The sequence below is a fragment of the Pararge aegeria genome, chromosome 1 (genome assembly GCF_905163445.1).
Source record: "Pararge aegeria chromosome 1, ilParAegt1.1, whole genome shotgun sequence".
Classification (NCBI taxonomy): Eukaryota; Metazoa; Arthropoda; class Insecta; order Lepidoptera; family Nymphalidae; genus Pararge; species Pararge aegeria.
The window spans coordinates 7,478,103-7,505,516 of NC_053180.1; the positions used below are offsets into that span (position 1 = coordinate 7,478,103).

At 36.0% G+C, this 27,414-nt stretch overlaps 1 protein-coding gene across 1 annotated transcript in view; it reads left to right on the forward strand.

Annotated features, from left to right (window-relative positions):
- Window positions 1–261: 261 nt before the first annotated feature.
- Window positions 262–27,414, forward strand: part of LOC120637716 (sister chromatid cohesion protein PDS5 homolog B-B) — a 31,005-nt gene continuing 3,852 nt past the window's right edge. Inside the window, exons 1-18 of the mRNA XM_039909717.1 lie at window positions 262–468; window positions 7,030–7,119; window positions 10,338–10,532; window positions 11,780–11,970; window positions 12,139–12,346; window positions 12,441–13,487; window positions 13,716–13,893; window positions 14,354–14,542; window positions 14,740–14,833; window positions 15,745–15,928; window positions 17,255–17,476; window positions 17,740–17,877; window positions 18,992–19,051; window positions 19,598–19,757; window positions 24,660–24,778; window positions 25,345–25,488; window positions 26,334–26,498; window positions 26,871–26,978. Coding sequence (XP_039765651.1) covers window positions 7,039–7,119; window positions 10,338–10,532; window positions 11,780–11,970; window positions 12,139–12,346; window positions 12,441–13,487; window positions 13,716–13,893; window positions 14,354–14,542; window positions 14,740–14,833; window positions 15,745–15,928; window positions 17,255–17,476; window positions 17,740–17,877; window positions 18,992–19,051; window positions 19,598–19,757; window positions 24,660–24,778; window positions 25,345–25,488; window positions 26,334–26,498; window positions 26,871–26,978 — 3,483 coding nt within the window. The 5' untranslated portion in view covers window positions 262–468; window positions 7,030–7,038. The remainder of the gene's footprint in view (window positions 469–7,029; window positions 7,120–10,337; window positions 10,533–11,779; window positions 11,971–12,138; window positions 12,347–12,440; window positions 13,488–13,715; window positions 13,894–14,353; window positions 14,543–14,739; window positions 14,834–15,744; window positions 15,929–17,254; window positions 17,477–17,739; window positions 17,878–18,991; window positions 19,052–19,597; window positions 19,758–24,659; window positions 24,779–25,344; window positions 25,489–26,333; window positions 26,499–26,870; window positions 26,979–27,414) is intronic.

Sequence of the window (27,414 nt, forward strand, 5' to 3'; positions counted from 1 at the left end):
AACAATAAATACCCCATTAGAATGACCAGCATAGTCATTGGTAACACATATTTTTTAATGTATAAAATTTATTTCTTAAATATATCTTCAGAATAATGAATGCATTATTGTGAGAATAATTATTTTAAAACAAATACATTTTAAACTTTAAACACATCTTGATAAGATGCATACAATTTCTAAACGAATTCCATAGACAATAGAGTAACCTTGAACTGCGAACCGACTTGTGGCTAACTTCGCTGTAGTTTTTCCCGCAGTTTGGCGTCCACCGATTGATAAAAGATTTTTACTACGGGTTTTCTATGTATTTAGATCAATAGGACATTTCTTTATCCGAAGGATTTGTTTTCTAGTGATGATTTTATAGTATAAATATGTTGTTACCGTGATAACTTTGTTTGGGATTAGCTGCTGTGGATTCATTTGTAAACATCGGGAACGCAGGCCCCACGTCTATGATTTCTTGTACGTATTTTAGCCATTATAGGTTTCTCGTTACTATATTTTGTGATAATTTAGCTATAAAATGAGTTGATGTATGTGATTTGGAAGTAACTGATGATTAACCTCGAAATTTTATGTTTGTTTGGATATAAAAGCTCTTACGGCTCTTTAGATATGAGTTCCTACCAAAGTTAATGTGGTATGAAAGCAACCACGAATGCAAACACTTAAACGCCAAAACAAATAGGCCGTGTGCTTACAGGATTGTAATGTGTACGTGATATTTTATTATATTTATTGTAATACTAAGTCAATGCATCGATGTTATTGTGATTGTTAAATGTTTATAATCCCGGTTATACGCAATCCCTATGTAGAAGTCGAATCGAGAGATTTTTTTCTACAGGATGTTGATATACTGAGTTATTATGTATCTAAGGTATTTTTGTAGTAAGATTGAAATAACTCTGAATAATATTTACATTTATTTATATTTATAGGCATGCTTTAATGTCTGAAAGCATAATCTTCAGACTTTAGTGATTTATGCAAAATAATGCAACTTTTTTATCTTAGTGTTAAGATACATAATAAAAAGTTGTCCTTCAAATCTGAAGCTACACAAAAAAAATCCAGCATATTTTCATTGTGACTAGAAATATATTCAGCAGTTCATTTATCATTTGTTGCATAACAAAACTTTTTGGCTTAGTTTTAAAAAAAGAACTAAGAATTTAATAATTATAACAAAGATATATTTCTTGTATAACAGGTATACTATAAAGTCCTCCAATTTGCATTGCAGCAGCATTGCAAATGTAATATTGTTAATAAGATGGTGGTGGTATTCATTTCAGAATTTGCAGTGTGGTGGTGTTATAGGGAATGCTGATTACTTGCAATTTGATTCACGATACTTTTTATGGTTCTTATCTCTTGTAATATCATACTAGATTTTTATGCCCTGGCAGGGCAATTAAGAATTTTAGAATTTTCTCTGATCTTAGGGAGGCTAGGTCTGTGGCTAGTTACCAGTCAACTGACAAAAATATGGCCACCGAGAAAATAGTTCTGGTATAATGGCACATACAAACCAAGTAGTGGCTTAATAGATCTGCCATACCCCTAACAGGTTGTCCCGCTACCATCTTAGACTGCATCACCGCTTACCACGGTGTGAGATTGCAGTCAAAAGCTAACTTGTAAAAAAGTGAAAATGCTTCCTTCAAACTACTTTAGATATATTTTCTGGAACAATCTCTTAATTTTTGTAATGGTGATAATCTTCTTTTCTAGTGTAATCTTCTTTTCTAGTGTAAACAACATATGGTCAGTTTCTCACACACTAATAGAAACCACCTCAGGAGATGTTGACAACTACTAACTTTCTATTATTAGTTAGTTTATATAGTAGTTCAGTTTGTAGGTAACATTATAATTTCAATACTGTCTGACTGCAATAAGAACAACATTTGCATGTTTAGGTAAAAATACCCCAACTAAGTGCCCACTACTACCATGGCATGCCCTACATATGGAACATATTCAAATCACCTGAATAATGTTTTTGTTAGGTTGTCTGCCTGCTCTTACCTGTCCAGCTTATTTATGTTCAGTGTATTACACAAAATCTGCTCAGTTGAATTAATTCCAAATTTACACCATCTGAAGCATTGATGCACGTGTGATAAGCATTTGCTTCCTCCTTGAAGATAATTTTCGGTTTTCATGGTTTATCATCATCCTATTATTATATCATATTTGGAACATGGCCCTCCGCACTGCTCTAGGTTAATTTTCATCATTATCTATCCATTAGCAGCCCACTACAGGGCAAGGGTCTCCTTTTGAATGAGAAGGGTTAGGCTGTACTTAACAATGAAGATTGGTGGACTTCACATGTCTTTCAGAACATTATTTAGAAAGCAGAGGTGCACGCTGGGCAAACTTGGGCCCCTTAAAACAAAGCTGAAGTCGCACTCACTAATAATAGGTAGCTTTAACTAGCGGAACATACTCTCAGAGGCATTGAGGTGGATGAAACTAATTTTATTACTATTTTGACTCTACCCGAGAATCAAACCCAGGACTTCATGGTCTGTAGTCAAACATGCCAACCAATAAACAAATGTGACAATCTGTCTGAGGTAAGCATGAATAATTTATTTTATTCTTACCTTATTCCATTCAAATGGAATCCCGTGCCTATCAGGTACTCAGCAGTAGATGGGGGGCCCAAGTATATGGGGAAAAATGGTTGCATAACACATATTGCAAGATCGGAAGGATTAAAGCTAACATTCAAATGAATGTAAACATTCTGATCTTTACAATATTATCTATTATGAAATTATATTGTATAATTTTATTAGTCCTCTTATTTAATTTTAAATAACTAATTTGCGAAATAATGAAACATAGCATGTTTGGAACAAGTCCTAGTTCTTGTTGTGTGTTCTTATTTTTCTTTTGTTTAAGAAAAGATTCCTTTCAATTTTTCCCATTGTGTAGGGTCACTGGAATAGATCAATTATAAAAATGATGATTTCCCTATTTGCATCTTTTCTTGTTTATTTGTTGCCCCTTAACTTGTAATTAAATAAATAATTAGAATTTTTATTTAACGAGAATGTGGTAATAATAATAGTTTGTTAGTTTGCCACACATTAAAATTTAAACCAAATGCAAATTTATTCTTTTATTTAGGTCAGATAAGTTACTAAGCAGCCAACTAATATGAATATATAATTATTAAGTTGTTAATTATAGCTGTTAGTAGCAACATATATGCTAGTGTTTCAACCGCTTCCTTAGTCTAGTAGTAAGCATATTCAACGCAACCTGGTGTTTGATTCCCAGGTTGGGCAAATAATTGTTAGTCAATGTCTATACTAGAGTTAGGAAATTTAAATTAGCCACCCTCATGCTTTTGAAGAGCGTGTTAAGCCATAGGCCCTATTAATATTGCTGATATGCAAACACAATTGTTGAAAACTGCCAGCACCCATTGGCACAGTGTGATGGATCAATGCTCTTATGGCGCGTTTGGAACCCTCATAGCTTAAGTTTTAAGTTGACGAATTTAGTTGGCGCCATTAACTCACTTCTATGTTATATTTTACATGTAATGTATGCATCAAAAGTGCCATATCTTCTTCTTCTTCTTCTGTTCCTGGGCCTTTTCCGCACTTGGTTGGTCTGGGACCGTCCGTTGTACGTATGGCCACTGATGCGGCTCCCCGCTGGATCACTCCAGCCAGCCGAGCTCGCTCCAAAAGCTTAGCAGGCCGCCCAGGTCGCCGAGTGCTTCATGGAGTGTTGCTGAGGAGCCAATGTGTGCTGCGCGTTGTTCTGCTACTCCGTTGCATTGGAGTATTACGTGTATCGGTGTTTCCTCCGCCTCCATGCATGCTCTGCAGAGAGGGCTGTCAGTTATACCTAAAATGGAAAGGTGTTTGTTTAGTGGGCAGTGCCCTGTTATCATACCTACAACTGTCCTTAGTTTAGGTCGATTCAGTTGCAGTAATTTTGTTGTTAGTCGTGGGTTGAGAACTGGTACGGCCTCCTTCGTGTGTTTGCACTCTTTTGTTTTAGACCATAGTACCGAGTGTGATGCTTGCGTCTGGTTGTGGAGCCATGTTTTGTATTCAGTGAAGGGTATGGGTATGATGGGTTCCGGTCCAGCTACCCTTAGTGATGCTGCCTGACGCGCTAATTCGTCGGCTGCGTCGTTTCCTCTGTTTCCGTTGTGACCTCGTATCCATTTTAGGGTTACTCTGTTGGATTTTGATAGGGCTTGTAGGTTCTTGTGACAGTCAAGTATGAGTTTTGATGTTGTTGTGTGTTTGGTTAAGGCTTTTAGTACAGCTTGACTGTCACTGTTTATGTTGATGCTGAAGCCTTTTACCTTTCTGTTTAGCATGGCTATGACTGCTGTTGTTATGCCCACGCACTCCGCTTGGAAGACGGAGTTGTTCTTACCAAGCGGCTGGGCAATGTTTATGTTAAGCTCCGGGCAGTATATCCCCGCTCCAGTGCCTGAGTTTGTCTTTGATCCGTCGGTGTAGACCTCTATTACGACGGTGTCAGCTTTGTCTGTTTTTCCTCCTTCAGCGGCTACTTTATAGTGCCTGTCTAGCACATAGTGTTTCCGCGTCTTGTCACATATCCAGTCTAGTTGTGGGCATTTATTAATTTCTTTTGATAGTATCCTTGTATGTCCTATGTTTGTATCCTTCCACAGCCCGTAAGCCCTCAGTCTAAGGGCTGCAAGTGTGGCTTCCTCTTTGATGTGTAGGTGTAGTGGTGGTATGCATAATATAGCTTCCAGCGCAGTGGTTGGTGTTGTGCTCATGCAGCCTGTGATAGCTAGGCACGCTTGACGTTGGAATTTTTGTAGTTCTAGTTGGGTTGTCGCAAGGAGTGTTCTCGGCCACCATATCAGTGAGGCGTAGTTTAGTGAGCTCCTGACGACTGCTAAGTACAACCATTTCATGATGTATGGTTTAAGCCCCCAGGTTTTTCCTGCCATGCGTTTGCATTGGCTGAGGATGATCGTTGATTTTTGGATTTTTGTATCTATATGTGTCTTCCAGCTTAGTTTGGAGTCCATCGTTACTCCGAGGTACTTTACCTCGGTTGATAGTTTTAGGCTTGTTTTAAAAAGTGCCATATATGCGCCTATTTAAATAAAGAAATATTTTACTTTGACTTTCTTATAATATCTTCTCATGTGGAGAGGTGGCCAGTGTCTAGCAGTGTGACATTACTATTTATGCAAGGTTATGGTTATATATGAAATTAATCGTCTATTTCAGAGATTCAATTTTTATTTTATATATAAATCTATCTCATATATTGATACAGCAATAGCTACATATAAATGTCTTTATATATATTTACAGTGACAATACCTAACTAGGTTTCGGAAGTTATCTAATATAAAACAAGTACTTTGTGACTATCTTCATATTATATTATTTCAATAACGCTATATCACTTATTAAGGTAAAAAGTCCAATAATTCTAAATATGTTTAACAGTATAAATTAGTGCAAATTGCCAGACTAAATATTTTCTTTACCTATTAAGATGTGACCTAATTTGTTAAAATGATTTACAATAAGTAACATTAGAAATCTTAACTTTCACTTTATAGCATCGCGCACGCTGTTGACAGAAGAACATAGAAATGGAAAAATAACTTTGTTACTATCTCAACTACCGTTTACTGTGTATAAATAGCGTATGTCGATCACCACGGAGCAAGCTTGCCTCACCCAACCTAAGCACTCTTGACTCTCCGATCAAAGCTGAAAGCTACACCTCTCTAGACATAGGGATTAAAAAACTTAGAACTTTTACAAACCGTCTTTGCCGGTAAAGATGAGATCCCCGTTTTATATCATCCCGACTTAGACTAACTCCACCGTCTCACTCACGGTGCTACTCACGGAGATTAGTCCTTACGCCTGACGTTTTAGTAGTAAATATTTATTTAAACATATTTATTGCGTAGTATAGGATAAATTAAAATATACATAAAAAAATTAGAGGCAAAAGGCGACCTTATCACTAAAAGTGATCTCTTCCAGGTACACATAGTAGAGTTGTGACAGCTTGTCTGGGAAAGGACTTTTGTTGTGTTCCGGTCGCATGGTTACCGATTGAATTACAAGCGCATGAGGTTAAAAACTACGCCTCAGATTGACGGATACAGGGCGGCACGTTGCAGGACGTGTTCTTTGCTTGCCCCGCTTAGTGTTGCCCTGTTTATAAGCGATGTTTTTTTTTACTTACTAACTTACCACCAGGTACAAAACCCAAGTTGTCAATTCGTTGCGTAATATCTTGTACGGGGATAACAGGTGGCCACCGCTTAGCAACTGTTGAAAAAGTTAGTGAATCGGGCAGCTGTAAGAAACCACTTTAGAGATACGCATCCTGACCATTTTATAATTAGTTTTATTTGGTACGATATAGAAAAGTTGTTTTTAAATGTATTGTGTTACGATAAAACCTATGCGCAAAAATTTAGCCAGCCTGTCTGTCTGCCTGTCTGTCTATGTATGTATGTATGTATGTAGTATGTATGTATGTACGTATGTACGTACAAAATCAAAAGAAGCTTTTATTTTTTCATACAAACTATTTCAAAACCTTCTAAGAGTTTACTTATGGCAACCCTATTGGTGGTAAAAGACCGACACGTGCATAGTACCTACGCATCGCTACGCGTGCCTAATTAAGTGACAGGATAATTTTAATTTAGTATGTGATGTTAGGGCTGTATTTGATGAAAAACTATTAGCGTTTCGGTTTCACAGATCAGTCTCAGAAACAGTAAATAATGTAAAGCCTCTGAAGTATTATTTCGGTTTTCATTTACACGTTGTATAACGGGGCCTCCCATAAAACAGACATGATTGTTGTTCATGAAAGTTGTCCGGAACCTTTCATGCGCGAGTCAAACTAGAATTTGGCTGGTTTTAATTATTTCTTGAGAGAATCTTCTTGATCGGAGCCGGAAGCTTCCAAGCAATCTAGTGTCTCCAGCTAAATTTATCTTTAATACCTTTGCAGATTGGCACCATGGCGGAAATAGTGTACCCGCAAGGCTGCCGCCCAATTACCGATGACCTTGGACCTGACGAGCTTGTTCGGAGACTTAAGGTATTTTATATCATACAGTATTGCTGGTAGGGTCTTCCGATCATTGAAAAAAAAATACGGTCTGGTCTGCCGGGATGCTTCGGCTGTGGCTGACAGTGAAGGTGTGGTTGTCGCAACACACAAGGCGGCACGGTGCAGGACGTTTTGCTTGCATGCCCTGCGAAATGTTCCTCTGTTTATAGGCAATGGTTTTCCACATATCATCAGGTGGGCCATTTGCTTGTTCCGTCAACTATTACTTTAAAATGGCGTGCCGCCAGTGGAATCAAGTAGTTTGGCTTTATCATAACTGCTATACTCGTAACAGGTTAGCCCTTTACCACCAGCACATACAATCAGGTGGGCTTGCAGTAAACGTATCATCATCCCAACCACAGGACGTCAACTGCTGGACTTCTTTTGTAGGGGTTTCCACTAGTTACGGTTTTACTCCAGCGCCTTGGGACCGCAACGTCCATCGGTTATCCGAGCTACATGCCTTTGCTCGAAGAACTTGTAGGGGAATAAAAAAAAACCACCTTCAGTCCGGACTATCACAAGACTGGATTGAACCAAGAGTCTTTATAAATACGCGGGCCGGTTTCCTTACGATCGTTAAAGCTTATATTTATTTTAATTAATATTACCTCGGAAAGGTGCGTGCCTGGGTTTGAACTCTGTCCCCCAAAAAGTTAAGTCACTAGGCTATCACCCGAATTTCTCATAGATAATGATAACCCGTCTAGTTAAAAAAGAACAACAGAGAAGGCATATTCCAAAATGTTTATAAAATGTGATGGTTGTATGTGTTTGTGAAATTTAATACCCACTGAATGTTGTTGTTCTTGGAATTTTTTCTGCATTTTTATTGAAATAAAGCGCTTCATCGCTTTATTACAATTATGTTATTAGTGGTTAATGTTACATTAAAAAAATCGCAACCATATTTCTGTTCTTATAGTATAAGTATTCATCATCAGCCTATTAACGTTCCACTACTGGGCACTGGTCTCCTCAAAAAAACTCAAAGGAATGAGGTTTTAGGAGCATAGACCCACCACACTGCTTTAATGCGGGTTTGTGGGCTGTAACGGCTATTATCATAAGTTAATGATAATAACCGTTACCGACGGCTTAATGCACGTTCCGAGACACTGAAGGCGTGGAGCCCTCAATAAGCTCAATATCCAACAAGTCCCCGGACTCGTACCCAATACTTCGCTATCTGCAGTTAAACATAAACCACTAGACCAACGAGGGAGCTTGTATAAATATATTGGTGCCAATTATGTTGTACATAAATGTCTTAAACTAAACTAAATTGACATGTCTAAAAATAGTCCTATCATTTTCCACATGGATTTCCCGAACATGATCTCGACGAAATGGCAAAGAAATAAGAAATGCATCCATGTCACGCTCTTAATTTGCTTTCAATAGCTTCTTCCTGTAAAGCAATAACTCAATTTGAAGGCATCGCTCGGCCACCTTGTTAGAATATGTTGACACATAACATTACATAATACTAATACAATATAAAACATCGCTACGAACGATCGTTTTACACAACTGCTGCTATGTTGTAATACTTCCGTTAAGATAAAGGAAATTAAAACAATTTGTGCACTGTTTAATAAGCAATTTTTATTATGTCGACTAATAAGTATTATAATTTATATATTTATAAAGTTGATATAAATACTAAAAGAATTGGATTATTACGTTTTGTCACCAGCTCTTGTCCGCGACTTCGTGCGCGTTTGACTGTTTTTTTTTCATAAAAAAACAACTTAATTGTATCCTATGTCTGTTTGCCTGTCTATCTTTGCTAAATTTCGTCAAAATCGTGCAGCGCTGTGCAGCCCTCCTGTACGAAATATTTTTGCGCTAAATTTTATCAAGATCGGTGCAGCAGTTGAGCCAGCCAAAGTTACCAAAAAAAAATAACAAGCACACTTCCGCATTTATAATATTAGTATGGATTATGTTAGTGATAATAACTGCACCATTGGCTTAACGTGCTCTCCACGTTCGCACGAATTTAATTTAAAGAAAAACTCAAAGCTTACAATAATGCCGAAGAAGTCGAACCCAGGACGTTATAATCTGTAGTAGAACTTGCTAACCACTGGACCAACAGTTATTTTTCGCAAAACGAATAAAATATTACATGCCGCGCAGGCTGCACTTGGTTGTAGCTACACCATAATATTGAATAAGTTCTTATGTAATCCAATATCGCAATAAATGATTGACTGACTAGTCACGATGAACTTACAATGCATGATCAAAAAGTAAATAATAAATAATTAACAAGTAGGTAAATATTATTAGGTAACAAACTATTCATGGGTTTGCCTTGATATTTTAGTGCCTCTGGCATGTTTTCTGAATCTGGACTGCCTGACTTTTATGCTATCGTCAGGGCACGTCTGGATTATGTTCTGGAGAGAACAGACCAATGCAAAAAGCATACTCAAAGCGGTGTGTGACGGTATGCCTAGCTATATATTTGCATATTGGCTATCTGTGCACAAAAATAATAATAGAAAATAAGGATTGTATTGCCACCACGCGGCACGACTGGGACGAAATTTTTAACTTCTCAGTTAATATGTTCGTTTTTTGTAACCTATAGGTAACTATATAAAAAAAATAACTTAATAATTCTCTATGTGTTACTGGATTTCGTTGGCTGTAATAAAAACGTTTATATGTTATTATTATGATACACAGTGATCTTTTTATCGTCGAACTTTGATAGCTCTTTTAAAGCTATCCGGTCTACAGTAATTCTAAGCAATATTCAAAATGATTGAACTTTATTGCTATCGGTATTCAGTGTCAGAAAATATTATAATAGAAATTTGAAAGCAGTTGTTCAAATCTATTATATAATCGAATAATTTTTCTGCTGTATGAAATGACCAAAGTTGACTGAAACGGGCCGCTGAATTTTGCCCAGTTTTGAATGTTCATCAGTTTAGATGATGATGAGAATACAGCTAGATAAAAAAAAAAATATACATCAGTCAAAGAATTAGGAACATACAAAAACCGTGAACAAGACTAATATTAAAGCATCAGAAACCAATCCACTTTAGTTGTGTTTCTCGAAGAGACGTGCGCGGGGCCTTTTCACTGTTCTCGGAATCCCTCACTGAATGAATGTTCTGTATGTTCGTATTTCTGTGCTTATACCTATAGTCCCACAGCTCATAACATTCTTCATTTCCCAGGCCTTGGCACACACCCTTCAGGGATTGGGCCAAGATGAAGGCATGTACCAGCAGTACATACCTCTGGCGCTACACCTCGCGGATGAGTTTTTTCTCACGCACCCATCACGCGACGTGCAGCTGCTTATCGCATGCTGTATCGCCGACGTGCTCCGTGTGTACGCACCGGAGGCACCGTACAAGGATCAAGAACAGGTATATGACAAACTTATCTGGGAAAGTCATCATATCAACCCATTACTTGACGGCCGACTGGCGCAGTGGGCAGCGACCCTGCTTACCGAGTCAAAGGCCGTGGTTTCGATTCCCACAACTTGTGTGTGGGTGTTTATCTGTATATCATAAGTATTTATGAAAATATTTATCAGTTATCTTAGTACCCATAACACAAGCTATGCTTACTGGGGCTAAGGGGCAATGTGTGTATTGTCCTAGTATATATATTTATTTATTATTATTTTTTTATTACTGGCCCACCACATGGCATGTGTCTCCTCCAACAATGAGAAGGGTTTAAGGCCGAAGTCCAACACGCTGGCCCAGTGCGGATTGGTGGAGTAGTAGCTATGGGCAAACCCATTCATACAATTTTGATATACCATTTAAATCTTACGAGGGCTGCTTTATAAGGACTTTTGAAACATTCACTATGCCTGCTGTAGAAAGTGAGCTGACAAGAAACTCAGTAGCCGCCCCAAAATATTATTTAATAACCTTTATTCTATGTTGTGTGAGATTTATGTAGTAGTGGAATTTTCTGTGTCAGAACTAGTATACTCTGCCAGGCTTATTTCTGCCGCTAATCGGCATTGCTGTGTTCCGATCTGAAGGGCTTGGTTGCCGGTCTAATTTACAGGCACATTAGACTTTACATCCCAGCCGCAGGTTGACGATGCTGTTTGTTGCATGCCCCATTGTTTACAATACAGCTGAACCGGTCGTTCTACAGATATAATTTTCCGAAAACATTAACCAAATGTGGTCGCTTAATGCGGTATGTCGTAGTAAACAATGTCGTAACAACCAATGTTTTCCGATAAGGCGGTCATATAGCATTCGGCCAGGACCTTTGATTTTGGTCAATTTAACCGGTATATTTAAGGCATGTATTGTACAGTTGTGATGTATGAAATTTGGTTTAACTTATGCATTGGCGGGTCAAAAATTACGATCGGTCCAATTTTATGGAAGTACTTAATCATATTAAGTTATAGGCATGTAAAACACGCCCTCAGGTCAATGCAGGTCGACCAGTCATTAACAGCGTAATGCTTTCCTGCACCTTCTAAAAAGATGAGAAAGCTTCTTCGCTAGCACACTAAAACATATATTTCGGAAAACTATAAGTATTAAAATAAAAAATTAAAAAAAAATTACCGTTTTACTAGATCTACCAAAGCCATGAGTGAAATCAATTATACTACCCGCTCTCTTGCCCCTAGGTGAAAACGATATTCCTGTTCCTAATCAACCAGCTACAAGGTCTCCGGGACCCAAAAGACCCAGCTTTTAAACGGTATTTCTACCTGCTGGAAAATCTGGCGTATGTCAAATCATTCAACATGTGCTTCGAGCTGGAAGACTGCCAGGAGATATTTTGTGCACTGTTCTCTCTTATGTTTAAAATTGTCAAGTAAGTTGTGTTAGCTTTATTGCTTAAGTTTTATATTAGCAAAGGAAGGAAACATATTTTGACTTCCCTTAAAATAAACTTTGAAGTATTAATTTTTATATAATTTTTATATAATGTAGTCTCATAAAGAAGCTTCTTTGTAGAAGTAATTTAATCTTTTTTCACCAGCACTGAACACTCATCCAAAGTAAAGTCGTTTATGCTGGACGTGCTATGTCCGTTGATCACGGAATCTGACGTGGTGTCAAACGAACTTTTAAACGTAATCCTTATGAACTTGGTTGAGCCGAATAAGCGCGAACATAAACATGCGTACGCGCTTGCGAAAGAGCTTATAATAAAGACCAGTGAAACATTAGAACCCTACATACAGGCGGTGAGTATAAATTCATTTGGACTAAACAATAATAGTCTGCATTAAATTGACTTTGTTTTAAACAAATCTGAAATCTACCCAATTTTCATTTCAGTTCTTTAATCACGTTCTAATATTAGGAAAAGAAGAAAAAAATCTTGTTATATTTTCAAAAGTGTATGAATTAATATACGAATTAAACCAATGTTGTCCTTCCGTATTACTATCAGTACTACCGCAATTAGAATGTAAACTGAAATCTGCTCAATTCCAAGAGCGACTGAGCGCCGTAGCATTACTTGCCAGAATGTTCTCTGAACCGGGATCCGAGCTTGCTAAGCAATATCCGGCGTTATGGCGAGCATTTCTAGGCAGATTTAACGACATTTCCGTACAAATAAGGATCAAATGTGTCCAGTACTGCATGCATTTCCTTGTACACCATCCGGATTTAAGAAAGGATATAACAGAAACGTTAAAAATGAGACAGCACGACGCTCACGAACAAGTTCGTTACGAAGTAGTCATGGCTATAATAGCGACAGCTCAAAGGGATTTCCAAGCTGTGGCTGAATCGGAAGACTTATTACATTTCGTCCGAGAGAGGACTCTAGATAAGAAGTTTAAAATACGTAAAGAAGCAATGTCTGGCTTAGCGATGATATATAAAAAATTCCTGACGGAAGAATCTGTGCCACCGGCAACAGAAAGAGCTGTTCAGTGGATCAAGGACAAAATTCTACACGGTTACTATATGACTGCTTTGGAGGATCGATTGTTAGTGGAGAGACTCCTAAATACTTCACTAGTTCCATATACACTGCCAGCACCGGTGAGGATGAAGAAGCTCTTTTATTTAATGTCAAATGTCGATGATAATGCTACAAAAGCGTTTATAGAGCTGCAGAAGCATCAGTTAGCTGTGCGGAGGACGGTAGCCGAATGGATTGATCTCCATAGAAAACCCCCGACGCCTGCGGTACAGAAGGAAATGATTGCTAAAGTTTTACACATTAGTTCTAAATTCTTGCCGGAATCTGTGAAGGCGCAGGAGTTTTTAAATAAGTTCTCTGGCCATATGAAGAAAGCTCCGGAGTTGTTGCAAGGGATGGAGACGATTTTGAGTCCAAATGTCAGCTGCGAAGTTTGCGTGCGCACAACAGTAAGTATCATTAAGTTTTCTTTGTATTAATAAAGTAATATTCTGTCTGTATATCAACGTACCAATCTCCGATGTGTGCACTTATTAAGATCATGAAATATTAATAGTTCCACTTTGTATATCTTATATCACGCCAGTATCCCACTTCTGATATTTTCCGATGGCCTGAATTAAATGAAAGGTTACATTTATGTATGGTGATGTAATAATTTTTATATTTCTTTGCAGTCAAATGTGCTCAAAAAACTTGGACAACCAGTAATGACTAATCTCTATTACAACACAGTGAAGATGCTCCTCGAGAGAGTGAGCTCTGTAATGGTGGACCATGATTCTCTTCTCATACTTGTCGGTTTTGTGGAGGGAGCTGTCAAAGGCACGGATTCGTCAATAGCTGAGGAATGTGGTATGTACATATTTGACTTTCTGTGTTTTACTGGTTTTTTCATCGATTATATTTTTCACTATTACACCGGATTAGAATGACATAGTAGAAAACTGGTTTGTCTGTGTCCAATTACAAGATTTGCTCGCATATAAAACTCTGCACCTTCAAAGTAAAATGGGCCTAACATAACTTTGTTTAGTGTCACAAATCGTGTATTTCTAACACTTATTATACAAACGTGCTGCCAAAAGCCGAAGAGCTGAAGAATTTCAGAAATTTTGAGCTTTAACACAATGAATAAGATTAATCTGATTTTCAAGTATTTCAATACTGGAATACGAATCCCCGATTGCTAGCAAGCAAATGTTTTACTAAGGGTTTTACTCGGTCCGTTAATTGTCACTAAAAAGAAAAAGTTCTCTGTATGTTAAGGTTACAGTATAAACACACTGTTATTTAAGTATACTATTCTTTATAGGTATCGACATAAAGAAAGCAGCAGAACGCGGTCTGAAGCTCCTCGTGATGCTATCGTTCGTGTTCCCCGCTCACTTTCTTCACGAAGACGTATTGAGTCGGCTGACTTCACTCTTGGAAATGGACGACGAAAACGTTGCCCCGCATATACTTGCCGCTCTCACCTTCCTGGGCAAATATAGACCATTGAGTAAGCAATTTTATTTCTTTTGTCTATATGTTAAATGCATATGGCCATTTTTTTTTGCTTAGGTTGTAATGTAAACGATTTTTTCATTTCATTTAAGTGTACTTATTGAATAATAAGTAAGACAGAATAGACTGTATAACTAATTTAATGAGGTATAAGCTGCTAGACAGACGTAGTAATACTGGAATATTTTACAGGCGAAGCGTGTCCAACATTATTCCCAAAACTGATAACTCTCTGCAAGGCGTATGCTGAAGTTGGATCACCGAAACAAGCAAAAAACGCTGTCAGGTAAATTCCATGATATTTCATCTAGAAAACATATTTCCACAGAAAAAAATGTATTTTATAAGATTCTAACATAAAGAAGCGGTGATAGCCCAGTGATTCAACGATGAAGGAAAACATCATATGAAAACCTGCATGCCAGAAAGTTGTCCATGATTTCCTCAAAGGTGTGTGGAGTCCACCGATGCACACTCGGCCAGCGTGGTGGGAGGTGACCCGTGCCCTGTAGAGAGTTGATATGTTGATAATGAAGATTAACATATCTTTCCATAAACAATTTAACAGCAGAATGAAATACAGTCAAACCTGGGTTAATGAGAACTGGATAAGTGAGAAAACTCTATAAGAGAGAGAAATAGCCAGGACCCGTCATTTTAAGCTCCCAAAACCTCTATTAGCGAGAAACAGAAACCTTTGTAAGAGAGAGTCGTTTTTCCCTCATGGCCCTCCGAGTGAGACTGTTACTTATCTATACCTCTATAAGCGACAGTCGAGCAAGCAATATTCGACAAAATTTATGAGTTAGATTTTTTTAAATGTAAATAAGTTCTAAATAAAATAAAATTACATAGTGCATGAATATATGTCTTGTTATTGCTGCGTACCTCTATAAGTGAGAAACGCTACCCATGTACCTGCATTAGCGAGAAACTCGGGTTAGTGAGAAACCTCTATAAGCGAGAATGAGATTGTGCTCCCTTGAACTCTCGCTTATCCAGGTTTGACTGTAAATGATATATAAAATAGTATTATCTTATGTATGTAAAAGGAAGTTGTTAGTTATACCATTTATAACTCAAAACGGCTTTTTATGATATTACATTTTTTGGATTTCTCTTAGTCCGGAATAGGATAATTAGTATTGAAATATAACATTTGTCATGTTCAAAGATCGACGCGTTTTTTTTTTACAGATGTCTATTCGTAAATGTGCCGGAGCAGCGTTCGCAGATATTCACGGAAATACTGGAAACACTGAAGTCTACCCTTAGCCCGCACTCGGAGCACTACCGAACTGCCATCGTCACTCTCGGACACATCGCGCATAACCTGCCTGAGAACTTCCCGGTTATTATCAAGAATATTGTCTCTAGGAAGGTGAGGTCAAATTTCTTTTTTTTTATTATTATATTTATATTGTCGCGTAGAAACCGATTAGGGGTATAGGCTTAATAGAACTGCCATACCCTCTAACAAGTAAGCCTATTACTTTCTTAGACTGCATCGTCACATACCACCAGGGAAAACTGCCGTCAATGGTAAATTGTAATAGAATAAAAAAAATCTCAGTAATATTCGGTATATAAAATACATATAAAAGAAACCTACATATACTCGTACCAACATAATCGTTTTCAACCTTTAAACCTTACAGTAACCTTTATTAATTGTTGACATCACACGGCGTATTCAGCACTACTACGATGGCTATCATATAGGGGGAGAATTTGTGCCGTTTTATGGAATATTCCTTTTGTATGCATACCCTGGTAAGAAACCCAGTGCATGCCACTGATGGCCACCAACTACGCCTTTTTGTTTAATATAAGATCTTTGATATTATGATATAAGGGCTTATAACTTTTAATTCTTATGGGTTGTGTTGTGGGTATGGTTTTTTTCTTCAGCTTTTAGTTCTTCAGTTTTAGATTTCTTAAAAAATAAAAATGAAATTTCTCCACAATTTGGTTTCAGTTTTTAAACTTTCACTTTCATATTGAAGGAAGTTCTATATTTCTTTCTGTCTAGAAAGAACTATCGAATGTCAGAAATATGGTATATAATTATATATACAAAGTAATATTTGGGTAAATAATGTATGGGTAATTTCGGAGCGTTTGGTGTAATTGTAATAGAAAAGTGATTAATTTATTTGTATGGTGTTTTTGTAGTGTCATTGCATATTTTAATGTCTTGTTAGTGTTTTAATAGCAGGTAAGTCTATCATGTTATGTACAACATAGGTAATTAGTGCTTGCATTTGCTTATACATAACTAAATGTTTAGGTTAGCTACAACAAAAAATACACATAATAAGTACTTATAAGCCGAAAGTTCGTGGTTGATTTATTATGATATCCTAGACACACACAGATATCTAGTTAGGAGTCAAATATTCACCCTAACATATGGCCAATTATTCTTTTTAAGTAAAAATTTTACGTGTATATAAATTAATTTGTATAACCTTGGCTGTAAGTGGGTTAAATTTATAACTAATGTATATGTACTTAAATAAATATTTAGAAGAAGAAGAAACACTTAATTGCACATATAACATACAGGAAAAGAAACAGTAAGGAGTATACAGTACACAATGTAGACATGCAAAGGCGGCCTTATTGCTGCAAGCAATCTCTAATAGGCAACTTATATCTTATTTAGTTAAAATTTTAATTTTAATTTTTAATTCTAAATCAACAGATAGTGAAAGAGTTACTGGTCAGAGAAGGCGGTGGAACCACTAACACGGTAGAAGGCGATTGGTGCGATGAAGAGGACTTGCCAGAGGAAACTCGCTGCAAACTAGAAGGACTCAAATGCATGGCCCGTTGGCTTTTGGGGCTCAAGAAAGATGAATTATCGGCTCAGAAGACGTTCAGGATGCTCAACGCGTTTATCATGCACAAAGGAGACTTATTACAGGTACTAGCTTTTTTCAACAAGAAGGCTCTAAACATAGCAACACTTAACAAGAATTAACTCATTCCCCAACATTCTCCACCTTTCCACTTTTCTATCGGCTTCGCACGCTCAGGTTGCCTTTAAAACATCACTTTTAGTGATAAGGCCGCCTATGCACCTATTTATTAGATTTAACGTTCACTTTGTTCACGTGACCTTATAACCTCGTGTAATAAGTTTGTAAAAATGTTCTTTAATAAAGATATAATTATTATTATAAACAGCAAAAACGTGTATCTGCCGCCGAAATGGCGCACCTCAGACTGGCGGCGGGCGCTGCGATGTTGAAGATTTGCGAGCAGAAGGGCGTCGGAGATCAGTTCACCGCCGATCAGTTCTACAACCTCTCGCATCTAATGGTGGTATGTGTTTTATATTGTCAATTATAAAGTCAAATATTTATATCATATCTTTGTTCAAATAGGCACATAAATGGCACAGTAGGTAATAAATAAATAAATAATAAATAAAATTAGACTACGACAATACACACATTCCTCTAGCCCCAAAGTAAGCGTAGCTTGTGTTATGGGTACTAAGATAGCTGATAAATATTTTTATGAATATAATACACATATGCACTTAAAAGATAAAGATAAACACCCAGACACTGAAAAATATTCATGTTCATCACACACACACACACATTTTTCCAGTTGTGGCAATCGAACCCACGGCCTTGGACGCAGAAAGCAGACTCACTGCCCACTGTGCCAACCGGCTGTCTAACATTATATAATATGACTACATTCGTAGCTCGGTCGTTAAAATCTAAAGCTGCGATGGTTCCTAACGTGCCCTGGTCTAAGAAGAAGCCCTCAACAAACTTAGCTGGGGTTCTTTTTATTATCACCACCTTATTATACACGTAAATACATACACACGCAAGGTACGTTGGCGGCAGCTGAGGTTTTTCAAATGAAACGGAGACAAAGTTAGTAATCGAGCTTAATCAGCAAAGCTAGTAGCATGGGCAGGAAACATTTTTCTCCACGGGAACAAACTTTTAACTCCTACCACAGCTTTATGAATATTGCGCAAGTGTTAATAATATCCAAATAATATGCATGTAATAATAAATGGGGGTGAACTTCTTCTATTTCTTGATGCCGTGCTTTGTGAGGTGGACACGTTACCCTTATACCTTCTCTGGGGATTTAATTTCGGTCCTTTGCTTATGCTAGCCTTACTTAAACGTTACCCTGACGCCTCTCCAGGACGCAGATGCAGATGCAATAAAAAATCCTATGTCCTTGCATCTCCAGGATGCTATGCAAGCTATACATGTGCCTAGTTCTATTAAGTTCAGTGCAGCGGTTGAACAGAGCATTGATAATTAAAAAAAAAAACAAATAAAATAAACGTGCACACTTTCGCATTTATAAATGGTAGTATGATGTTCTCTCTAAATGATGTATTGTTACATAATTTGCAGCGCTAAAGACAATGGATATTGTAAACGATTACCTTTTACAGGATAGCGTACCGGAAGTGCGGGAAGCATTCGCTGCAAAACTACACAAGGGTTTATCAAAGGTAAATTTTATTTTATTATCATTAGGAATAATGAAACGGGCATAATTGCTTTTCTGTGAGAATAGAAGGATTTTATCTACAAAACGTATAATTTTTTATGCCTCGCAGAGCGAAGCGATAAGGCCGCTTTTTGTATTCTGCTTCTATTTTTATGTTTCTGTTTTCTTGTATATAGCTTTTGCTTCATGTAGTGTACAAATAAAAAGTTAAAATATATAAAATAAATAATTTACATTTAACATTTATATATAAATTATATTTAAAATTTATCTATCTTAGATAGATATTTAAATACCTCAATGCTAGCTAACTAGCATTGAGGTATTTCAAAATACAAATAATCATTATATAAAAAAAATTGTAACTGAGATGAGATAGTTTAATGTTACGAATACTCTTTATGAATACTTTTAAGTTTTTTTTTTTAAATTTCATCCAGTTGCCTATTCCTTAAGGCCTCGGTTAAAAGAGGTTTTTTTATAAATCGCTTCTTTATGGTTTTAAAGTATGTGAGGCAAAAAAAATATTAAGATTATTTGGCAACAGGGTATACCAAACAAATGTCTGCCGTTGGACTTCATGGGCATGTACGCCTTAGCTGGACGGGAGCCGGACAAACGCATACGTGGCCTAGTGCGGCAGTACATGCTAGCGGATGTCGTGCGACGCAGGGAGTACGTGCGGAACATCACTGTAGGCACCAAAGGTAAATAGACATTCCTTAGTTTTTTTTAAATAAAATATACTTTAATGCCCATGCCAAACTATGCAACGAGTAACGGAATTACGAAATACTGTTGAAGGGTGCATAAGTATATTTCATAAGGAATCACTATCTAAAATATTAAATCAAACGAAAAATATTTATTTTTTCATCCAAACTATTTCAAACGTTCTAAGTGTTTACTATGACAATCCTATTGAAGATAAAAGACCGACACGCGCATAGTACCTACGCTACGCGATGCGTATGCTAAAAAATATAGAGAATGGAAGGCCCAGGTATTCAGATATTCACTATAATACCCACAATGTTCAGGATGGCACTTAGATCTTTCATTAATTAACAGTATTATTGAAGCTAAATACCTAGTTTCTCATATTAAAGTATTAATTTTATAAAAGACATCATTAAAGCCCACCAACCTGCTTTAGAGCAGTGTTGTGGGTCTGTACTCTATAAACCTGACTTCCCAAGGAGTGAAATAAAACAACTAGACTGACTCTAATACTGTATATTAGGCTTCTCTATAATTCATATTACTTATTACCTTCAAATGACTCTACTACCAGTTCGGAATGCTGTCTTCGGCAGAGAAGACCACTGGCAAGAAACTCTACCGTTGCTCTTTTATTCAATCAATTAAAACAAGACTTATAAACACAATTACAACATTATCATATGTTATAACGCTAGGCCCTTTGATACAAGACATATAAGACAGGTCAAACATAACTACTATTATCACTTATAACATCAGGACTTTTGAAACAAATTGTTTGTATAGAGCAACGTATGCTACATAAGCTATCTGTATGAAATAATGCTAGGGCTCCATATATGATACCTGAATAACCCAAAGGATATAAGAGATATACTTATCTGATGCTACATCAGGTACAACCATAGTACCAACAACTTTTAACAACTTATCTCAACTCCATCACCAGTATATACGACTCTTGTTTTGCCACAACAATATTTCGTTAAGTATGTCGTTTCCATTATAAATCATCTATTCCCAATTTGTAACGTTCTATCCACAATACTTTACTTAATCTTCTATTCTCAATTCATTAATTTAAATCCGTCCTCACTTTTCTTTGCCGCCAATCTATCTTGTCAAACTCGCGTCTCCCGCCATAGATCCTATACTTTTATTTGACAGTCTACTAAAGTCCATTATTCTATTTTCAATACATTATCAATGAGTATACAAACTAAGATTTGTTGATATATTTAATATAATCATCGGGTTTATCATAGATAAAGTGCTGTAATTCCCTATTTCCTAACACGGCCATTCTGACAAGTACTTCGTTCTCGAAGTACATAGGGTTATTCTTTTTAGGTATATGTATTGTATCATAAGTCTTTAGGTTCAAAGAACATGCTTATAAGTACATCATCTTATGTACACCTCTATAACATTAGTTCAAATGGTATATAAGCATAAAAAATCATCAAATCAGTTACATTCTGTATACACTTTTATCAATAAACTGTAAACAATATTTTATCAAAAGATAGGCATTTTAGAAAAAAGAATTTAGAAAAAAAATTTCATTAAAATTCCACACCATTTAACATATTACAACAATATAATACTTCTAATAAAGTAAAATGATTAATTTTCAACAATGTAAATCAAAAATACTCATTTTCATTTATCTTGTACATTTTAACATGTACAATCACAATCCAAATATTTCCATCTCAATATAAATCTCAAACAATTTATCCTTTTGCCTCTAGTCCAACTTTATCAAAATATCCACACAGGTAATTGTATTTCCCATCAATTCTGTCATTAACATTGTTAGTCTCATTTAGTCACAGATGCAATCGGTACAGTCTAATAGTCAAACCAATATATACAAAAACACCAACACCCACTGGTGATATCAACAACATCATCACTCTCAAGTGATATCAATAACATCATCACCCACTGGTGATATCAACAACATCATCACTCTCAAGTGACATCAATAACATCATCACCCACTGGTGATATCCACATCATCATCACTCTCAAGTGATATCAATAACATCATCACCCACTGGTGATATTCATATTTTTTCCACTGTCCAAGTCAAGTAATATATAAGATAAATATAAAAACGCTAAGATGGAATTATTTCTATTAGTTTACATCTTTTTTTTTTTATCATCTCATCATAAAAGCCAAGGTATATGTTCAATTGTTATTTCTATTATTCAAAGATTATTTCAATCTATACATCAATAAAATCACCCGTTTAACAGAATCATTTATCATACAAGGACTATTAAAATTTCAAATAGAAATTGAAAATTTAAACAACTGTAGACCTAAGTATAATATAATTATTTATAATGCAACTAATATATTTTCCTTTGCAGCAGCAACATTAATTTAGTTTATATTTGTATTTATTCTTAGATAATTTTAAGAACTTCTCTAACCATCATACTGAAAGATTACTAACCTAACCCATAACATTTAAGCTGACTCCCAATTATTTTCTTCGCACAATCCAACATAGACACTAAACTATTTCATTTAGCTATTCAGTAGTAATTTTCCTTATATGTATTGTTCTGATACATAATCATATTCTATTCTATTCTACCAACAAAAATTTTTTTTTTTTTTTTGTTTTTTTTTTTGTTTTGTTTTATGTGTATTCTTTTATATTTTCTGAATAATTTACATAATCTCTCCTATCTCGGCTTTCCTGACAAGTACTTCGATCTCGAAGTACATAGAAAAGTTCCTAAATAAAAGTTAACAGCTCGGCTAACCTGACTAGTTGCTCAATATAAACTTGAAATCTTGTATGTAATAAATAAGAATCAAAAGAAAAATCTATTACACATTCCGTTCGGCTAACCTGACCAGTTAAATTATTTTAACCTGGACAGTCTAATAAAATAAAACTTACCACAAATTCCATTTGGCTAACCTGATTAATTAAATAAAACTTGATAATTCAAATTAATCCAACTTATCACACATTCTGTTTGGCTAACTTGACTAGTTGGTTTATAACAAACAAAAGAAATATAAATCAAATCTATTTTTGACTCCAAGTAAAAAAGAGCCACTAGGCCAGTTTCAAATAATAAGTACTATCTTTGCAAAGTAGAAACAACAAAAATAAAAAATAAAAATATCACATCAATTGGTTCTCCGGACCACATATCCTTATATAGAATTTCAACAAGCATGGTGCTTTGTCTCCAGAGTGTTTCTGTTTCAGCACATAGCAGCAAAAAGTTGAGGCATCATTAAAAACATCAAACTCTTTACTATGTCCACATTTGACGGGATGGTTCTAAAAAAAGTAAATCTGCATTAGAGAAAGGCATAAATTGGGCATGAATAGGATCCCACTTCTGATGCTAAAAAATATAGAGAATGGAAGGCCCAGGTATTCAGATATTCACTATAATACCCACAATGTTCAGGATGGCACTTAGATCTTTCATTAATTAACAGTATTATTGAAGCTAAATACCTAGTTTCTCATATTAAAGTATTAATTTTATAAAAGACATCATTAAAGCCCACCAACCTGCTTTAGAGCAGTGTTGTGGGTCTGTACTCTATAAACCTGACTTCCCAAGGAGTGAAATAAAACAACTAGACTTACTCTAATACTGTATATTAGGCTTCTCTATAATTCATATTACTTATTACCTTCAAATGACTCTACTACCAGTTCGGAATGCTGTCTTCGGCAGAGAAGACCACTGGCAAGAAACTCTACCGTTGCTCTTTTATTCAATCAATTAAAACAAGACTTATAAACACAATTACAACATTATCATATGTTATAACGCTAGGCCCTTTGATACAAGACATATAAGACAGGTCAAACATAACTACTATTATCACTTATAACATCAGGACTTTTGAAACAAATTGTTTGTATAGAGCAACGTATGCTACATAAGCTATCTGTATGAAATAATGCTAGGGCTCCATATATGATACCTGAATAACCCAAAGGATATAAGAGATATACTTATCTGATGCTACATCAGGTACAACCATAGTACCAACAACTTTTAACAACTTATCTCAACTCCATCACCAGTATATACGACTCTTGTTTTGCCACAACAATATTTCGTTAAGTATGTCGTTTCCATTATAAATCATCTATTCCCAATTTGTAACGTTCTATCCACAATACTTTACTTAATCTTCTATTCTCAATTCATTAATTTAAATCCGTCCTCACTTTTCTTTGCCGCCAATCTATCTTGTCAAACTCGCGTCTCCCGCCATAGATCCTATACTTTTATTTGACAGTCTACTAAAGTCCATTATTCTATTTTCAATACATTATCAATGAGTATACAAACTAAGATTTGTTGATATATTTAATATAATCATCGGGTTTATCATAGATAAAGTGCTGTAATTCCCTATTTCCTAACACGTACATAATAAAGTGATAGGAGTCACATGATTTTAATTTTGCATGTGTTGTTAGAGCTGTATCTAATTTCTTTCAGTAAAATCTATGGAAGTGATTTACTAAAAAACTATTAGGTTTTCGGTTTCACAGATAAGTCTCAGAGACAGTACATAATGTACGTCTAAAGCCTGTCAAGTATTTTTTCGGTTTTAATATACATGCTGTATAAGTATACAATTGATACACATTAAATTGACTGGCAACAAAGATTACAGTGTGACAAGATTAGACAAGTTAGTTTAGTTAATGGTAAATGAAGGTAGTCTGCAAAGTTTTACTTGTCGATCCTCATTGTTGCAGTGCTGTTTTTTTTAGCTCTAATTACCTTACTCTTATGACTGAGGCGGTTTGTGCCCAGATAAAAGACTAATAGAGATGATAAGACTAATAAAACATCTTTCATCATCTTTGTAGTTGAAAAGGCTGTAAGTCAGTTGCCGCACATCCTGCCGGATTACATGATGGTGTTTGCAGTACCAGTATTGGCCCACGACCCAGCCTTCATTACATATGATAACGTTCCACAACTCAAGGTAAGTTTATCTATTCTATTTACAACCTCCATGGCGCAGCGGCGAGCGTCGTGGTTTTAAGTTGGAGGTCCAGGACTCGATCCCAAGGCAGGGGCACTTTCGAAATTTAAAATTTTTGAATTTTCACAGGTCTGGTCGGCTGAGTAGTTACCACCCTACTGACAAAGATGTACCGCAATGCGATTTAGAGTTCTAATGCGATGTCGCTTAGAAACCGATTAGAGTTTTCCGTTTCATATAACATCCTACTCCTTAACAGGTTAGCCTGCTACCACCTTAGACTGCATCCTCACTTACCACCAGGTGAGATTACAGTCAAGGGCAAACTTGTTGTGGAATTAAAAAAAAACATTTTAATGTTTGACTTAAGTAACCAATCGAGTGTCGCGAAACATTTACGTGTTCCGAACAGGTTTTCTTTGTAACCCCAAAACTTATCAACGGCCTTAACTTTACCCCATCTCACTGTGGGAGGAGACCCGTGCCCTGTAGTGGGCCGGTAATGGGTTAATATGATGATGATGATGACAATACAGAATGATAGTAATGTTTTATGTTGTATTTAGATGGTAAAACAATGCCTCTGGTTCGTACTGGAGCCACTCATAACTCGCAACGATTTCTACTGCTACGGCTTCTACAAGAGCCTTGTGGAGCGGATGAAGATGCACAAGGACGCCCTCAATGAAATGGACGATAGTATGAACTATGTAAGTCTTATTAACTATTATTTATTGCTCAATGATCACCCAAGGTGATAGTAGAATTCTAGGATTTTATTCACCCAATTTTATCATCTTCAACATTGGTTGCATCTTCTGGAATGCTGCAATTTATTTGTTTTTTGTTTACTTCGGAGTACCTAGTTTAAATAATATTGCTAACCCTACGGAAATTTTGGAGGTAGTTAAGGAAGGGAAGGTTATATTAATAATATTATTATTAATAAATATAATATTATTAATATAACCTTCCCTTCCTTTTATGTTTTCAAGCTTTGCTTGTTTTTAAAATGGAGCTACATTTCGATCTGAATCTCCTTAGTGAGCTTCTTTGCGCTGTGCAAAAAGACAGACAAGTATTCTTGATCAATGAATCCGTAATCTCAGATTTGTTTCTAAGCAGCATTCAGTATTATATACCAAGTAGTACGCTTCATAACTTCAATCACACAAATATATATACATATATCGTAATATAATACAATACAACATATATATAATATAATACAACATTAAAATAATATCATTATACCACAATCAAAAAAACTTTAGCTAGTACCACCGTAGGTATTTAATATATTATAAGTGGGTTAATTATAACTTGTAAATAAATAACTTCTATTATAAATTTACCACAAATCTGAAGTTATGTAGAAACTGTGTGTATACTGGCTAAAAAAAGGTATGTCATGGCGTCTAAACCGATTTGTCTCGTTTGATATGTGAGATTGTACTAAATTTTGACCTTGAAACCACGAAATAAAGTTAATGAGGAGAATAGAATTTGTGCTCACTTCGCTTTTTTGTTTGAACATATGAATTGATTTTTCCAGAAACTATGGGCTACCTGCGACCTGGCGATGTCAGTGATTTGGACGCGGTCGACTAGCTTTGAATTGCGCGACTTCCCATCGGACGCCCGCATTCCTACTATGTACTTCGCGCCGCAGCCAGAGTATTTCGTCAACACACGCGTATTTTTGCCTCCAGAACTTCAGGTGATTATAAAAAATTATTTCAATAATTGAAATAACAATATTTTGGAACTAATTGTATTATTAACATCAAAATTAGAAACATACTATGATTATACTAAAATCTTATTATTAACATGTTATTGGTTACCGCGAAATAAGTTTAAATTTTGATCATAAATTGCTCAATTTATTTATTTAAAATCATACTATGATTACGTATTAAGGGAACGTGTTTGGTTTCTTGGAAGAGATCGTTATGTAGCGATAAAGCACTGAATTTATATTTCTATCTCTTGAGTTTTTTTTTTCGTGGTGTACAATGACATTGTAGTGGCCACAGTCGAAGCAGAAAAAATAGTGTAGTTTTTCATTGAAATTGACGTTCTCCCACAGTTCCAACCTAAGAAGCAGACGGTCACGCAAACGGATATTAACTCCCGCGGAAAGAAACGTACGCGCACTCCCGACGAGAAGGAGTCTACAAACGCTAATGACGTCGAGGTGAGAATTACAAATTAAACAAAAATATTATGCTACTCTATGAACAATATTTTTACAAAAATAATTACAAACTGAAATTAATATTTACACTAAATATAAGCCGTCTAACTGTTCACTTATGGGCATGGTACACAAAATGCTAGCGCTATTGCCCCTTTGAATTGCTAGAATTAGCCGTTGGGCCAAATCAGCGCCAGCTATTGGGTCACCAGACGTAAAGACCATGCTACTTATTATTATACTACACAAAAAAAAAAAAAAATTATACAGGATAATTATGAAACCACTGCGTATTTTTTTTTTTTGGTGGTTCGGTATTTTTTACCATACCATTAAATAAGTAAATCATGGCTACTCGTAAAAGGTATCCCTACATAATAATAGCCCACTACCATCTTAGGCTGCATCATCACTTACCACCAGGTGAGATTGCAGT